This window comes from Crocuta crocuta, unplaced genomic scaffold (genome assembly GCF_008692635.1).
Source record: "Crocuta crocuta isolate KB4526 unplaced genomic scaffold, BGI_CrCroc_1.0 scaffold176, whole genome shotgun sequence".
Taxonomy (NCBI): domain Eukaryota; kingdom Metazoa; phylum Chordata; class Mammalia; order Carnivora; family Hyaenidae; genus Crocuta; species Crocuta crocuta.
Genome location: NW_027531905.1, coordinates 8,610,354 through 8,623,939, shown reverse-complemented (window position 1 = coordinate 8,623,939; position 13,586 = coordinate 8,610,354). Strand labels below are relative to the sequence as shown.

At 34.6% G+C, this 13,586-nt stretch overlaps 1 protein-coding gene across 1 annotated transcript in view; it reads right to left on the bottom strand.

Annotated features, from left to right (window-relative positions):
* The window catches only part of SOX5 (SRY-box transcription factor 5), a 550,850-nt gene that overhangs the window by 59,981 nt on the left and 477,283 nt on the right, over positions 1 to 13,586 (bottom strand). The window contains exon 9 of the mRNA XM_077774502.1: positions 8,669 to 8,815. Within this exon, the coding sequence (XP_077630628.1) occupies positions 8,669 to 8,815 (147 nt within the window). The remainder of the gene's footprint in view (positions 1 to 8,668; positions 8,816 to 13,586) is intronic.

Here is a 13,586-nt window from a genome sequence, read left to right as displayed (position 1 = left end):
ATGTTTCCTGCATTCTGGCTACTTCAGTCTATTTTCTAAACCTTGAATTTCCAAACTCACATATTAGGGTCTTTGCAATTGCTTGTTCCTCCTGTTTGGAATAACTTTTCCCTAGACCTTTGCAGGTGTTTTCATTTTCACGAATTAGGTGTCAGACAGGGTTTCCTTTATATCTCTGTCTCCAGAAGATTTTCTTGCTTATTCCCAGGACCTTGATCATTTACCCTGTTTTATTTTCTTCATAGCACTTACCAATATATGAAATTATCTATTTCATTAATCAATCAATATTAATCGCTCATAGTTTGTCTCTTCCTCTTACACAGCAAAATTTTAATAGGATAAACTGTTTTGTTCATAGCCATAGGAGCTGTAGTTCTACTGCCTTGCAATGAACTTGACACATGATAGGTATGAATGAATACTTGTTAAATTAGTGAATGATAGATGTTATAAAGCATCTATAAAGGAACAGTCCTTTGAAGAATAAGAAAAAAAGCAGAGCTAAGAGATAGGAAAACTTCCATGCAACATTGTTTGGGCTCTTGATTAAACCAGACCTGTAGTCAAGATTTTTTTTTTTTTCCCCTAATGTGAGTGAAAACATTTCCTTTTCACTTAATCCAGTTTGGGCTGGGTTTTTTATTACTTGCAACTCAAAGAGTACTAACAAATACAGTTGTCATTCAGTGGAACCACAAGCTGAAATCCTGGAAAGCTGATTACAATTCTATTTAAATGAGAGTATTGTGACATTAAGAGTTACTCTGAATAATGCTACCTCATGGAGTGGCAGTAAAGGGACCTCATAAAGGAGGTTTATTGTGTGTTGGAGTGAATACTCTCTGGGTTTCCTCCTTACTTAAGCTTCTACACTTCTATAAATAAAATGCCTGATACCTTTTGTTAAATAAATGACACTTTTGAATACTTCGGGCTTTGAACTTTTCTTCAGCTTAGACTGGTGCATCTCTTTAATTTTTTGACTCTTAACATCTACATCTAATTACTGTGTTTTCTTTCCCTTCTCCATTTTTATAATCTTTAAAAATATCGTAGAATGCTTTGTTCTCTCTAGACAAAAATCTATTGAAAGAAGATAACTAATGAATATGTATTTATACTATTTTCCATCAATCTAAATAGAACATTGGTATTTGTTGTCCTTTTAAACATATATCTATACTTTGGTGCACCTCTGCGAGAAAGACCATTAAAAGTCTTCCTATTTATGAATAAGAAAGATGTGTAAACAAGATAGAGTTGATTAAATAGAGGGGGAATCAAATCTGAGATCTAGAGGGTCCTGCATGGGTTCTCTTCTCAATTCTCTATCCAAATAGTTCTCATACACACGTATGGCCTCGAGGGATGGAAAGGGGCCAATAATCAGTTCAAATGAGGCACTGATCATTTACTTTGGTGAGAAAATAAAGGATTTGAACTGATTTGATCCTTTAAACTGATCTGAAATACATTTTAGGAAGTCAAAATTACAATGCTCTCTTAAAAAGGAAGTGAACCATAGAAGTGGGCTTTTGCTTTCTTAGTCTCTGACATAGTAATGATTTACCCTTTTTAGCCATGATGTTCCTTGAGGTTGTATTAGACCCTCCTCCGGTACAAAGACATCCTTCACATTCCTGCTTTTCCTCCCTACACTATTTAGGTTTTAACGGCCTGGTTTTAAAATTAAAATGCTTTAATCACAGCTTTTTGGATGGTGAGTCTTCTTTGGGTTGGATCTATTTTCATTTAGAAAATGTGATTCTGTGGATCTTCCGGTATCTGCACATGTTCAACATCCTCTTGCTTTCTCCATGGTTTGCATTATTAAAAATCTTTGACATGGCTCATCAGAGCTGGCTGCTGTGTTCCAGACAGGATCCTGTCGAAACAAACTCAGTCTACTAGGAAACAGAGGCCAGGCCAGCTGAATTCAAAGAACATTACCTAAATCCCTCCGTATATTTTGCCTCTTTAAAAAAATGCCATGATTATGACTAGTCTATCTCTTTGTTTTATAATTTGTACTGTATGTTACCAACCCCTCGTTTGCTGAATCCTAAGACTATCTCACCAGATGACCTACTTGGACATTTAATACCACTGTGCTCAGAAAAGCCTTTGTTTAAGTACCTAGCTGTTTGAGATCCTGGTCAACTGAATACAGATGAAAAGGAAAGGGGGAGGCTCATCACAGGGGTTCTGTTGATAACATGTCATTTAACATATTTCAGTTTAGCAACATGGGACTGCAAAGAGAAAACTATTTTATTTAAAATGACAGGGCGGCTCTGTTACGTTCACTGTACATATGTCCCACCCAGGAAGTGATGTTAATGATAATGGGTACATTTACAGTTTAACTCTATGGGATGATTCTTCTCAAATGAATTCACCTCTTGAGTATGACACATCCATATCACATCTCAAAGGCTCACAAAATTGTTATTTCACAGATATTGAAATACCAGAGAGAGAGAGAGAGAGAGGGAGAGAGGTGTTCAACAGCTATTCAACAAAACACAAAGCAACTGTACAGAGCAAGGTATTAGGGAGATTTAGCATTTAATTGATATGCCCAACAGTGTTTAAAGCATAAGAATAGAAAATGGGCAATTTAAATGTGGTTATAATTAGCTGAGGCTAACATCCCCTTCTCTTCTCAAGTTTTAGGAAAAATGAGATATGTAAAAAGTACCAAGTCCAACAGTTTCACAATGGATCAGTGATTTTATCTATCTGACATTTATTGATGAATGACAGTTCCTCTTTTATTAATACTAGTGAAGCACTCTGGATTATTTAGAGATACACCACACTCAGAGACCTATTCCAGCCCAGAGTAGTCAATAATAATTACTTGGGACCTTGACCTGAAAAAGTCTAAGAATAAGTTAAATACTAGTATTCTAGGAATTTTACATATTGGAATTTACCTCTCTAGCAACTACTACTGCTCAAAAGTTTTATGGCCAGATAAAATGTAAAAAAAATATTAAATGAAGTCAACAGTTATATTGAACAGTATTTTTCAAACTTTTCATCATGGAAGTACTCCTGTGAAGGCCTTAGCCTTTCCTGGTCCGTTTAAAACTTAGAATATCTCTTTGTTTTTGTGTACTTTCTCTTTAAAGAATGTGTTGGTCATAATGTTAAAAATAATGTTTTTATAGTTAGTGTTAGTGGTGTTCCAACTTGTGGTTACACTGCATGTAGACTTTTGTATTCAGCCTTTTTCCCCAGATGGCATTACAGAACACGATCTCAAAGTTAGCAAAAAGCTTTATATCCCACATCTCCTGTTAGAACTAATTTTCAATTAAGATGAATCATGATTATCCTCGGATTTCTCATGTTCCCAACATAATGCTAATCTTGTATGTGTACCACGGTTTGTGACTCATAGTATTAAGCTACAAAATTCTACCCTGTAGATGAGTATGTACTGATGTAATGTTTATTTGATAGCATGGAACTATGTGATTGGTAATATTACAGAAAAAAAAAAAAAGGTGCTCTAATAAGAGGCATTGGCAATTCTGGCATCACTAACACAAACACCTGGCTACCAAATCAGAAAAGACATTCATTACTGCACTTGTGAAAAAAGATCAGGTAACAATATAGTTTTGCTTCTTGCTTCTGAATTTGACTCAACATTTATAAGGATATTGCAGCTGAAAGAATCTGATTGTGTCTGATCAGCTGGCTAGGGCTGTTTCTGCCTTGTTGGAAAATATTTCTTTCCCTTGTCATAACTCCCAGGTGTCACTGCTGAGCAAATGGGAACATCACTGCTAGAGGTATTTGAAAAGAACAAAAAAGAATTGATTCAGACAATTCACATGCTCCTGTCATTGATAGAGACACAACTGTGATGGAGGAGTATGACTAGGCTCATAGCAAAGGTAAAAGAAAAGCACCCAGGAATTCTTTCTTGTAACCGGCTTTTCAAACTAACTATTCTTGGTTGTTGTAGGCAATATACAAGTTTTCATCAAATGCCAAGAGACATTTCATAGTATTTGCAAGTTGCTCTTGTAATTTTCCCAAGAGGTGGCTACTTTTACAATGGCAAATCACTTAGATACAAAACTCAGGTGGCCAGCACATCTATGACATATGAGAACTTCTTGGTAGCATGGAATTATAATGTCTATTCATTATCAACAATTGTGTGAGTGGTGTGTGAAATTGAGTAAAAATAATCTTCCTCTTAAGATAATTATTTTAAGGTTGACACTGTGTCTATTATTTTTAAAGGAAATCAATTGGTTTTAAAAAACAAGTGTAATCAAGAGATCAGTTACTATCACATAGGAAAGGCTATCTAGGTTTTTAAAAGACTGCAACAAATAGTTCAGAAAGTCATTTAAGTAATGGAATATGTTGGTGTTAAAATGAAAGTCACTGATATATTAATCCATCCTGTGACAAAATGCTAAACTATACACAAATCAATTTAAATGTTTGCTAAGGAATTTAAACAGATTCAGAGGAGCAATACTGTATTCAAGGACCAATATGGCTAAACAATAACTTAACTGAATAATTTTCCTTAATATGTAAGGTGGAAGTATTTGTAAAATTTCCTCTAAATGGGATCTCTTGTACAGAAAAATTCATGATTTCATACTTTCATTCAGTTATTTACCAATATTTAGCAATATGCTAGTTATAAGGACACACATAAGCTACAAAATAGCTCTGAAGAGCTAAATATATTTCTTTTTGTTGGTTAATGAAAAGAATGGTCCTGGAGTAGAATCCAGAGGGGAGAAAAACTAATTTTTAAAGAAACAAGTGTACATGTATTAAAAAGGGTTTCTTTTTATGCAACACCTGAGAAATTAAAAAAATCCTGCTGATGACCTTAATTTTCTTATCATTGGCAAAATAGATTTCTTGGCTTTTGCCTAATAAAATCAAGGCATTAAAAAAAAATTACCCACTGACAATATGTCACGTATTAATGAAAACAGTCCGTAAGCAGTAAGTTCAAGGACATGTAACTCAACAAGCAACACTACTCATATTCTCCAATGCAGATTTTGAAGAGACCAGATTTCTTTTTGTGTTTTCATATTTACAGAACACGATTACTGTTTGCAGTTTTTTTAAAGGTTCATTGTGAACCCTCTAAAGGTTTCTTTATCATTTAATATTATAAATAATTATGTTCCTAGGCAGCAGTTCAAAGCTCAGTACAGCACTCGTACAACACCACAGGCAGGTCAGGTGACCTTTCTCCAATTCTCCTCTCTCTGGTGCTGAGGACAGACAAAGTGATATGTCTGTCATACGCCATTACCATTAGAACAGAATCTTGTTCTTTTATTACAACTGAACTCCGCCAGATTTCTCAGCAGGAATGCTAAGTGAAATCAATGTCTTGGATTTCCAGGCTGAGCTTGGAGGTCACAGCCACTCTATCATTTCTCAGCATTATCCTTTCTCGTGCGCGCACACACTCCCCAAGCCTCCAACTGGCACACAGCAGATTGAAAACAGCATGCATCAGAGGACTCATGCTGTACAATTTTACAGTCTTTTGGAGCCCCCTCCTTTTGATTCCCCCCTTCTATTTTTTGCAAATTGCAAATAAGTTTTGTTTGTGTCCTTCTCTAGAGTTGTGAGTCAAAGGCAAAGACACACCTAGGAAGAAGGGAAGGCAATAAAACCCAGAGAACATGGTTGATTTTTGACAGCTGCCAATAAGATCATTCTCCTTACATCATCACCTGGATGTGGCTGACAATTTCATTGTTCCAAACAATAAATATGCCTTCAACATAAACCATCTACTTGGTTTATGCCAGGTAGGTATATAGCCACATAAATACCATTAATAAGATAATTTTATTTTATAGTAAAATAGATGTGAAATTCACCAATAAAACATGCAGGAAATACCCATAGGGCACTAAGAATTGATTGTTTAAAGGTATAAATAGGACAATAAATGATAGTTATATTTATTCTATATAAATAAAACAGCTTTGTGAAGTGAAAATGTTTATAATGCCATGTGTAAATATCAGTTTCACGCTGCAAGAAACTAAATTCATGCATTGAAATGGGTCCTCTTTATTTACTATTGGTTGTATCTTTTTGACCATGTTCTTCATTTAAATAACAGTGGTATTTCTTGGTCTGACTATTTTTAATGCACTAAACTTCACGGCTGAGCTAAAATACAAGCACATTTAAGACATCTTTACTGATAGTAAGAGTGGTTGTAGACAGTGTGTTAGAGGACAGTGAGTAGAGAAAGAACATATTTTTATTAAATTGTGTTATTACCTAAAAAGAGGCACTCTACTGTTTGTTCAACTTTTAATGTCTTTTACACAATTACAAATGGGAAGAAACACAATATCGACCATTTTCCTAAACTTCACATGATAGAAAATTCAAGGAAGCTAGTTTTTAAAAAGTTATACTAAGTTCTAAAAATAATCCACAAAATATATTTAAAATTATGCATAATCATAGGTATAGAAACATAATCCACTTTTTCACTTGTGCTAAAAAAAATGGAAGTTTATGAAACTATAGAAAACGGCAGAAGATTATCACTGAGATAGATAATAAGTCTGCTTGGCACCCACTATATAGGGTTCTATGAATATCTAGAACCATAGAACTCATAAAGCAGTGTTCTAGTCTTGGCAAAGCAAACCTTCAATCACTTTTGCATTTGCCATGGTTACCAAAAAAAGTATCACTGTAGCAATTGCTCAGTAAACATTTGAATGGATGCATGATCGAATGAATGAATGAATGAATGAAGAGATGCATAAATGGATGAGGCTGATTGACATCAAAAGCTTCATGATTATTTGAGTAAGTAAATTGGGGAGAAGGTAATAATGATAAAAAGTTAATCTAGAAGAAATAAAAAAAAAAACCCAGTAGTTATTTAACAAGTGAACTATATAGTCTAAAATCATAAAATGAAATGTCTTAATGCAAGCATCATTATGAAACACGGTGTGAAATCACGTTAATAAATCCAGCGGGAAAAACAGAGAATAATACCTCATGGAATTATTTGTGTGTGATGGTGACTATGCTGCTACAGCTATTTATTTTATTCAAAATTAGTCCATTCATGCAATATATCACAATTGCTAGTCCATGAAGACCTCAAAATATCACTGCCTTAAAATTAAATTTAAGTTAACAAATGCTATAATTATTATCAAAGTTTAAAACCTATGCTCTACTGTGATTATAAGGAAAAGCAGACCAGATTTTGGGTGTACATTAGGCACAGCATATGTAAGGTCCATTACACAGCTGAAATAGTTCTTAAAGGTGTGCTTGTACATTTCCCCATATCACAGCCATGTATACAATAATTGGAACTATATATCTGCACATAGTGCAGGTTAATTATGGTCTAAGTTCCTTATCCAGGTTAAGTTGTGCTTTCAAATGTATTTACCTCTTAATAATATGGAAAAGGCCCTTAAGAGTTTGGGGAAGATGGAGGCTGGAGTATACTTTCCCAACTGATCCCTTCTCTTTCTTGACTCACCTTCTGAATTAATACATTAACTGTGAAAGGCACCTGTCAGGGTACCAAAGCAGGATTAAAAACAAATTCTTAGTGTTTCTTTCTGTTTCAGTACTTGAAATTTTTTTTTCTCTGTGTATTCTTTTCAACTGTTGAGACTACTCCTTCCAGTATTTTCATGTGGCATTGGGAAACGAAGAACTCAAACAATATTCCAGCTAAGTCAGCAAAAGTTGTTATGGGGGGGTGGGTAAATTACTGTGTCAGTTTTTTATACAATGTTTTCTAATAGAACATATGTGTTGTTATTTCCCTAAGTAATCTCAGGAAAAAATACTTTATGGTCACTCTTCTGTCTTCTTTCACAGAAAGTATAATATATTCACATATCCTCATCTAAGACCTTGAGGTCTTATAAACACAAAACCATTTCAGCTTCAAATTTTTCTGCTTCTCTCTTCTAAAACAAAGAATAAATTATTTGAATCCTCTCCCGGCCAATCCTTGTCCATATTCTCTCAAGAAATGTTTCCTTCGTTCCCAAAAGAAAACTATTTCTAAAATAGTCCTATTTCTAACACTATTATTACCTTTATATCTTTCATGAAAATCTTATCGGGTGGATGACATATCTAAAATTATATTCACACTGCAGCACATTATAACAGCTATTGATATTTAAATAAAACATTTTCTTATGCCCTATCTGTACTCATATTTTAAGGTCTATTTCAGTTGCCCCCTTTTTGGGAAACCCCTTCCAGGATCTTTCGTTGAAAGTAATCTGTTTGTCTTAATAACTTCCAATGCGCTTTATCTGTAACTTTTTATAAGGCTTTGTTTCACAGAGTATGGGTATCTATTTGATAAGACTGTAAGCTACATGAGTACAGCATGTCTATCTTATATGTCTGTGCATCACTCACATTTCCAACTATGGCTATCAATGCATGTTTGTTGAATAAATGAATGGCTCAATATATGTATGTTATTGATCCTTCTTGACCCTACTAGACTCTTATCTCCTTCAAGACCCAGAGGTTAACCTGATCGCTGGCACATAATAGATATTCAATAAATGTCACTGAATGAAAAGTAAAACTGTAAATGGCGAGACACGTAGCTTCTTCAAAAAGGTACCTTGCTTTTGGGTGGTGGGCTGTTTGTGCTCTTGTCTGTGTGAATGCTGGTAGGAGATACAGCAGCACCGAGGTTGCTTTGGGGGATGCCTGGGAGCTTCCCTCCTGGAGATACCTGCATTGCAGCTAGCTGGGCAGCATATAACTGCTACAGAAGAAACACGGAGGGAGAAAGAAAAAGAGAGAGAGAGAGAGAGAGAGAAATGACTATCAGTAATAAAATAAACGCACCTCTCAGAAAGTACCTGTACTCAGATGTGACAGTTTTCCTGGGAGTATTCCTGTTTACCGCCCTGGAACATTTAAAGAAAGAAATTGTCATCTCAACTTTCATGACTTACTTCTCTGGGGAGAAATGACAGATACCACATACAAGGGATTTCAGCTTTAGGATGTCCAGGGACTCCAAGCAAATAATAGTCACTCGTGTTTATTCTTTCTCAATGGCTAGAGAAGACAAGTATATCATAATATTTGGTCAAGAACTCTTCTTGCTCTATTTTAAAACGTACACAGTGTGTTACAAAAGAATGCAGCTTCATATACAAAGTCATCTTCTTACTATCTAAATTGGCTTTTTTTTTTACTTGTTGTAATGGTCACCCGTAACAATTTTTTTTCTAATCATTAGTTGTATAGAAATACAAACAAGCCATTGAGAGAGAATGGAAGGAGAGTATTTGAAGCATTACCTGGTCAGTCTACCTACATTGATAAAATTAACAGGATGCTTGCCAGAAGTCCACTTTATGTCATGATATATAAACACAGACAAACCTGAAATTATCTTGAGGATTAGGATTAGGGTTTTAAGGAATACTGTCTAAAACATGCACTCTTCCACTACGCCACTGCATAATAATTCTTATTAAACAACCACTAAAATATTCTTCAACTAATCAATTTAATAATAAGAAAATTTCACTTTGATAATAATCGTCATATGATACAGCATCTTAAAACAAGGAGAGACTGTTTTAGATTCAAATAGTCAAATCAAATGTTTAGATTAATTCTCTTTTCATCTTCATTTATCAGTTTGTGAAAATTTTAAGATCTGGATGGGAAAGATATTATGTGTGTGTGTGTGTTGGAATAATTATATTATTCTTTATTTCAGTTGGTGAGGAAGAAAAGTAACATGATGACTGGGAGTTTATCTTTTTTTTTTTGAGTATCAGAATCAACCCATTTCCCACACTTGTGTTAAAAACCATTGCATTATATTCTACAATTCAAAAAAGTAGTTTTTGCTATCCTCACCCTAAACTGTTTATCGAGTGATTAAGAAAACAACCAATATCCCAAGATACCGCTTTCCAAATTTAAATTTTGTCCACTAAAGTACATGTATTGAATTACATACACAGAATTTTAAAAATATTTTAAAAAATTGTCTGGATTGCTATATTATAGATTATAAATGTAATACTATATTATATATTATACCCTTGTCTTTAAAAATTGTTCCAGTGGGTATTATGCCTACAGGCTAACAATACATATTACTGGTTTAGAATACAGTAAATAGAGGATTGTTTCATAACGACTAAAGATTGACGTGGGACATTTTAACATCTGTAGATAAACAAATGTGAACAAAGTAATTATTCAAGATTTTACTTTGATTATTAAAGAATTATTTCATAATTTGAAACAATTATTGACTATTTGAGTTATTTAGACAATTAAATGGATGGACCAGTCACTCAAAAATGTGACTCAATGTTCAAATATTAATCTGTATAGACAGACTCAAAACTTGCAAAGATGTATAAGACCTACCATTAAAAATACAAGTATAAATATACTTTGAAACACTTTATTGAATGTAAAGGTTGGAGATGACATATATTTGGAATAAAGAATATCATAAACAGTCTTTGATTATTCAAATAAACACATTAATTTTATCTTTTAAATATAAAATTACGGTTTATCTTAATTAAACTGTACTAAGAAATGCTTTTGAGTGGAAAAAGGAAAAACCCTAAGTTTTTAAAATAGGTGTCCCGTTTAAATATTTTTATAAGAATAGTATGGTATCACCCACCTTACTGGTACTTGTATACAATATAGAGAGTTAAAGTAATTTATGATGAAAATGTCAGGAGCTGCTAGTCAGAGTATGGCTAACATTAGGTAGCTCTTCATTTCTTTCAATCTCTCATATCGCCCCATTCCTCATATTTGGCTTTCTCCTACTTCACCGAGGTTTGGAAGCAGGAAATATCTATATCCAATACATTTTATTTTGTGTGAAATATATGTGCTTCTTATATTTACATCATATTATGGAAGCATGAAAAAGGCCTCAAGGCTTAGAGGATCTAACACACTTCAAGTCTGCATAGATAAAATAAACCTGAAATTTTAATACTTGTGGGTCCTAATTTGGGCCTAACTCACAAGTTAAAAGAAATTTCAGTAGTTTTAAAAAAGCTGACAGTGATCCTCAGAGCTGGCTACTATGTAAGGGTGGGCAATTTGCCAAAAAGAAAAAAAAATGCTGCTCTGACTTATTTTAGTCCAATCTTTCAAAAAATTAAGTTCACTTATCCATGCATTAAAATGTGCATGCTAATTTTAAAGCAAGGGACTCAAGAGGTGATTATTATTTTATTTCACTTATTACATGTTCTTGAAGGAAAATCAAGTAGAATAATAGGGAACCACTGGCTGATCTTGTTGAGAGAGAAGGGTCACAGAATCTCGTGGCAACTAGAAGGCCATCTGAAGTAGCAAGCCCACTCCCTGAACTAGAGAGCCCACTCCGCATTGTAGATACATCAATAACTGTGCATCTATATGTTTTCTTTCCTAAGCTTATTTATTTATTTTGATACAGAAAGAGAGCTTGAAGGGCAGAGATGGGGGGAAGGCAAGAGAGAGAAAGAGAGAGACGGAGACAGAGACAGAGAGAGAGAGAGAGAGAGAGAGAGAGAATCCCAAGCAGGCTCCACACTGATGGCACAGAGTCTGATGCAGGGCTCAAACTCACAAACTGTGAAATCATGACCTGAACTGAAACCAGGAGTCAGATGCTTAACTGACTGAGCCATCCAGGCACCCCATCTATATATTAACTACATAATTTTTTTAAACAAAAATCTGGCTAACATTTTTCATTAAAAGACTGCTGATAAAACCAGAATTAAATATGATGTATTATGATAAATACGCTTTTATGGAGCGCAGTTAAGTTATTCTAAACATCAGAAATAAATTGAGAGATTGTAAACATAGAAAGTTAAAGCTCTTAAATAGAGCACTCATTTCATTATGTTAACTGAACTAACAGAGTAACTGTCTTGCCTTGCAGAATAACTTTACTGTTATCTTGAAACTCTTGCTCTAGTCTCTAAAATTCCCCAACCCCACAGATCATTAGGTTTTCCACTCTTTATCCTACTTAAAATATTGTGGTGCTATTCCCTTTCCCTTCCTTCATCCCTATACCTATTTCAGACAATGAGTTTTTTTTTTATTTCTAAGAGAGAGAGAGAGAGAGAGACAGCGTGAGCAGGGGAGGGTCAGAGAGGGAGGGAGTCACAGACCGAAACAGGCTCCAGGCTCCGAGCTGGCAGTCAGCACAGAGCCCGACGCGGGGCCTGAACCCACGAACCGCGAGATCATGACCTGAGCGAAAGTTGGATGCTCAACCGACTAAGCCACCCAGGCACCCCAGACAATGATTTTTTTAAGAAAAAATAATATAAAATAAAAACCATATAAAATAAAAAAAATCATATAATCAGTGGAATCTATCCACTTATTACTTAGTATCTTCTTGGTGCTCATGTGTCCATGTACATACACACACACATACATATACATACACACACACACACACACACACACACACACATATGCATGTAAGTAACTCACTTTCGTTTCAAATTGCTCCATAAACCCACATTCTTTGTCTCTTTAGCTCTTTCAAGGACCCATGGTTTTCTACTTTTAGTGCTCTTCCACTGGAACAGTTAAAAATAGGGCAAACCTCAATTCTAATAGCAGTTCTGAACTAGTGACCTTGGGCAACTAAACCAAGTCACAGTTCTTTCATCTGCAAATTCAGACTAAATAAAACTGAGCTTATAGAGTTGATGTGAGAGATAAATCACATAATGAATATCAGATACTCAGAAAACACTTGGCCAAGAATGTTTAACCAGTAAGTATTAGTATACTTAGTATATTAATTAATTATACCAAGAAAGAAACTAACAAGGTAACATATATGTGCTGACTTCCTACTATATGCTCTGAACTGTACTAGTACAGTGGAAGATACAAACAATGTATAAGCATAGTTTCTCCCATAAATCAAGATTTATAAACATAAAACAATGAGCATACAAGTGTACTATAACTTTATACCACTTTTAAAGTTGTGAAGGGAAAGGAAATGAGTCAGTGTGCTCTCATATGTTTTCATAGAAGAGATGTAACTAAACTAGGAATGAAAAGGGAGGTGGCATTCTAGGAAGGGAGAACAGTGTAAAGGCACAGCATCAGGAATGAGGTGGTTGTGCAAAAGGAATATAGAGGATGGTGTGGAACAGTGAATGACAGAAAAGACAGTGACTAATTGAGTGCATACCCCGGGGAGAGTAAACTAGTGCTGGGTTTGTAGGCTAGTTCACCTTATAGAAGATCTTGAAATAAAGACAGAGTTTAAATTTAGTATGAAGGCAAGAAAAAGCCTTTGGATTTTGAAAGCAATATATGTGGTGTTTCTAACTAGAATAAAGGTAAACGAGGTATCAGTTTTGAGGTTATTAAAATTTAGAAGTGATAAGTTTTTTAACTTTATTTTAGTTTATTAATTTTATTTGGGACAGAGAGAGAGAGAGAGAGAGCACAAATAAGTAGGGGAGGGGCAAATGGAGAGGGAGACGGAGGATCTGAAGCAG